This window comes from Pagrus major, chromosome 20 (assembly GCF_040436345.1).
Source record: "Pagrus major chromosome 20, Pma_NU_1.0".
Taxonomy (NCBI): domain Eukaryota; kingdom Metazoa; phylum Chordata; class Actinopteri; order Spariformes; family Sparidae; genus Pagrus; species Pagrus major.
Genome location: NC_133234.1, coordinates 11,437,673 through 11,440,967, shown reverse-complemented (window position 1 = coordinate 11,440,967; position 3,295 = coordinate 11,437,673). Strand labels below are relative to the sequence as shown.

The window sequence follows — 3,295 nt, the reverse complement described above, 5'->3', positions numbered from 1 at the left end:
GTTCGCCATAATGTTGATACCGGAAGTCGTTTCCGCTTTCTGCTGATGACGTCAGGTAAACAGAGGGGCGGAGCTCTTGACTTGAGTCGACATTAATGACAAGCCAAGAAGACAAGCTCACTGCTATGGCATAACGAGCCCGGCGTATCGGCTAACCTACCTCGACAGCATTAAAAACTAATGTATTTTTAACTTTACTCACTTAGTTTCCTTGTGTCGGACTGCTGTCAAGTACAGGCAACAGTTAACCACAATTAACAGCGAGTGGACGCCATACGAAAGCGGAAGAACTTTCTGTTAGCATAGTGCGGCATTAGTTAGCTAAAGTAGTTAGCCGACAAGTAGCTGATTTAACGTTTCACGGTAGCGGCTAGCAGGCTAGCTTGCTCCGTGTGCTGTCATGCCCGGAGTTCTTCGAGATTTCACTGCGTAAACGAGAATACCCAGTCGTTAACGTTAGCTGGTTAGCTTTCAGACGCCCAGCAGCAGTTTGTACCAGCGCCGAGGCGTAGGCAGGGCGGACAGGACTTGGAGCAGTGACAGGTCTGAACTCACCCACAGCTGAGGTTGGTGCTTTCCTACGGCGACCTGTGCTTCAGCCGTCTGGAGATCGGTTACTCGCACAGCCTAGACTCTCCGTTGAGATGAGAGGGAGCTTGCCGTGCTGAGTTTCTGCGAAATGGTCGTGGAGCTGTAACATAGCCAAAGCTTTTAAATAAGATATCTCAGTCCGGCTCACAAGGAGTGTCAGCCTTTCTCTTTGCCAAAATAACATCCGTCAAGACTGCAGAAATGCTGACTGACAACAGGTAAACTGACCAAAATAACCATTTTAACATATCTTTATCTTTAATACAGGCTTAATATTACATATAATTCTACATTTAATAATTGTGGCACTTTATTGCAATAGCTAAATTACATTTCATATTATCATTACAACAATGTAAAATCCACACTGTATGTTCAGTCTCTTTATAGACCCCAGTCAAGGTATGTTAATCAATGTGATTTCATAATGGGAGTGCCACATGTCTGATCATGTAACTGCCTGAGTGTGAGTTGCTATTTTTGGTTCCTCTTCATGTTCTCTCTCTTTCTCCACTCAGTCCCCCCCACCCCCCGCCTGCATCCTTCTCGTCACACTCTCTTTCACTTTAATGTGCTCTCTACTGTCGTCTGCACTCACAAAACTCTCTGTTCCTTCCATTTCTGATTTGCACAGGAAACGACACCGTAGTTGTGACAGCGAGGAAGACCAACAGCTGAGTCCTCAGGCCAAGAGATCAGGAGGAGGTCCCAGCCTGCTCGTGTCAGATCTGGACTCAGAGGTGAGACTAACTTGATGTTTACGTGCATCTTTAGACCATCAGACAGACATAGGCTCAGATTTAATCTGATTGTTGGAGAGGAAAAGTCTTTCTGCTAAGGTCATTTATGTATTTATTGACTTTACAAGATGATCTTTATAGATGGAGCAAGCAACCTGGCATCATGCATATAAATACACGTGACTCTGCATTCACATGCAATGCACTGCTGTCAGAAACAGCTCAGAATGTTTTATTTAAAGCTCCAGCATCCATCCATGGAACTACACTTCAGAGCCCATCTGTGTTCTGTATTTGCAGTCTTCCAGCAGCGACAGCAGTAACGGGATCAGTAGTCCAGAGACAGCAATAGTGGTTACCACCAGGCCGTGCATACACAGCCAGAACAACCGCATCACCCAGTCCTCCCCCAGCCCAAAGCCTGAAGACTCCGCTATTTCCTTGCAGCGTGGTTTCCATGGCGACGGCAGCAGTCTCTCCTACGACTACATCAATAGAGTCCTGAGGGAGGCGCACTTCAGTAGTCTGCAGACCAGAGGACGTCCAGGCTCGACATGACCGTGACCTCTGACCCCTCTCCTGACCTTTGGTCCCTCGCCCATCAGTGCTGAAACTGCTGGCTCCTCCTCGAAAGCCTCAAGTGACACACTCGGGTCAAGGGGAAGGGGGATGATGTGTGGGGAGGTTTACAGATTTTTGGGCGCAAAGGCTCATCCCCACCTCACCATGTACCATTTGTCAAGACCATAAGCACATCCGCCTTTCCATGGCCCAGCCACTGTGGTTTTCTGTGCAGTATTGATGTGTAAGTGTGTTTGTGTGTGTGCGTGTGTGTGTGTGTGCACGCACCCTGTGCACTTTATAAAGAGATATTCTCTTTACATGCGTGCGTTGATGCGTGGACATTTTCATTGGTGCTAATCACAAGAAACGTGTGATGATCCAAAGTGCTTGCAAAACTAAATAAAGCTTAGCACTTTACTCGATAACTCCTCATTCTGTTTACTCTCGACTGGGTAAGTCAGTCGCATGTTTGTATCAGTGAAGTGGGAGTTGTAGTGATCCATTTCACAAAGGAAGTTCATCCAGGTTAATGGACTCACTCCCAAGGAGCATAATTAAAACAATCCAGTAATAACATGTTGGGCCTTATTTGCTTTCACTATCTAAATGAATCTATAATGTTCTGGTGTGGCAGGTCAGTCGGTTCAAGGTAACGGAACACAGATTCCTCATGAGCCTCGCCACCAAAATCCAACCTCAGATTAGACCCCGGCTAATTATAGAGCCCTGAGAGCAAGCACTGAAGACTACAGACGACATCACGCTCAGCACAGTGCTTCTGACAAAAACAGCCTCAAGAAAAAAGTGCTCTGAATCAGTTTGTAACCACCTGTTTACTTCTTTAACATCTTACACATTGTGTGTGTGTGTGTGTATGTGTCGTAAGCCTGTCAGCCATACTTGATTATGTATGGTATAATATGACCAGCACACTGTGTTGCAAATAAAAATGAGAGATGTGAGAGTGATTCATATTTTATGTAATTTGCCAAATCATTTGACATTGAAATAAAGCGTTGCTGAAAGTAATGTCTGCAACATGTCACTGATAACATTCAGAATTCTGACACTACACGCAGACATTTCATGCACTGGTCAACTTTGACATTTTGGGATATTTTGCTGCCATAACATGTTTTTTTTCAATGCTCAAAATCCACATTTAGGTGTCCTAGAGATGTATGTAAATACAAATTTGAAGCTAGCAGTCCAGCTAACTAGCTAATGGCAGCTACAGTTAGCATCAGTTAGTGATAATATGATGTTAGATCCGCAAGGGTGTCAATTCTTAAATATTTCACCTTTAACATGTATGGAATTTTATAATACACATCTTTAAAGGCCATTTCTCAGAATTAAATATTTCTTTACTCTGAGCCAGAAACTTAAGTAGCACCTAC

At 44.5% G+C, this 3,295-nt stretch overlaps 1 protein-coding gene across 1 annotated transcript; it reads left to right on the top strand.

The window, feature by feature from the left end:
- The first annotated feature begins 85 nt into the window (after window positions 1–85).
- Window positions 86–2,924, top strand: LOC141015544 (protein VCF1). Its single transcript, XM_073489664.1, has 3 exons — window positions 86–809; window positions 1,226–1,331; window positions 1,632–2,924. Exons 1-3 carry the CDS (start codon window positions 793–795, stop codon window positions 1,887–1,889), a joined length of 381 nt encoding a protein of 126 aa, XP_073345765.1. The 5' UTR covers window positions 86–792; the 3' UTR covers window positions 1,890–2,924.
- Window positions 2,925–3,295: the final 371 nt, after the last annotated feature.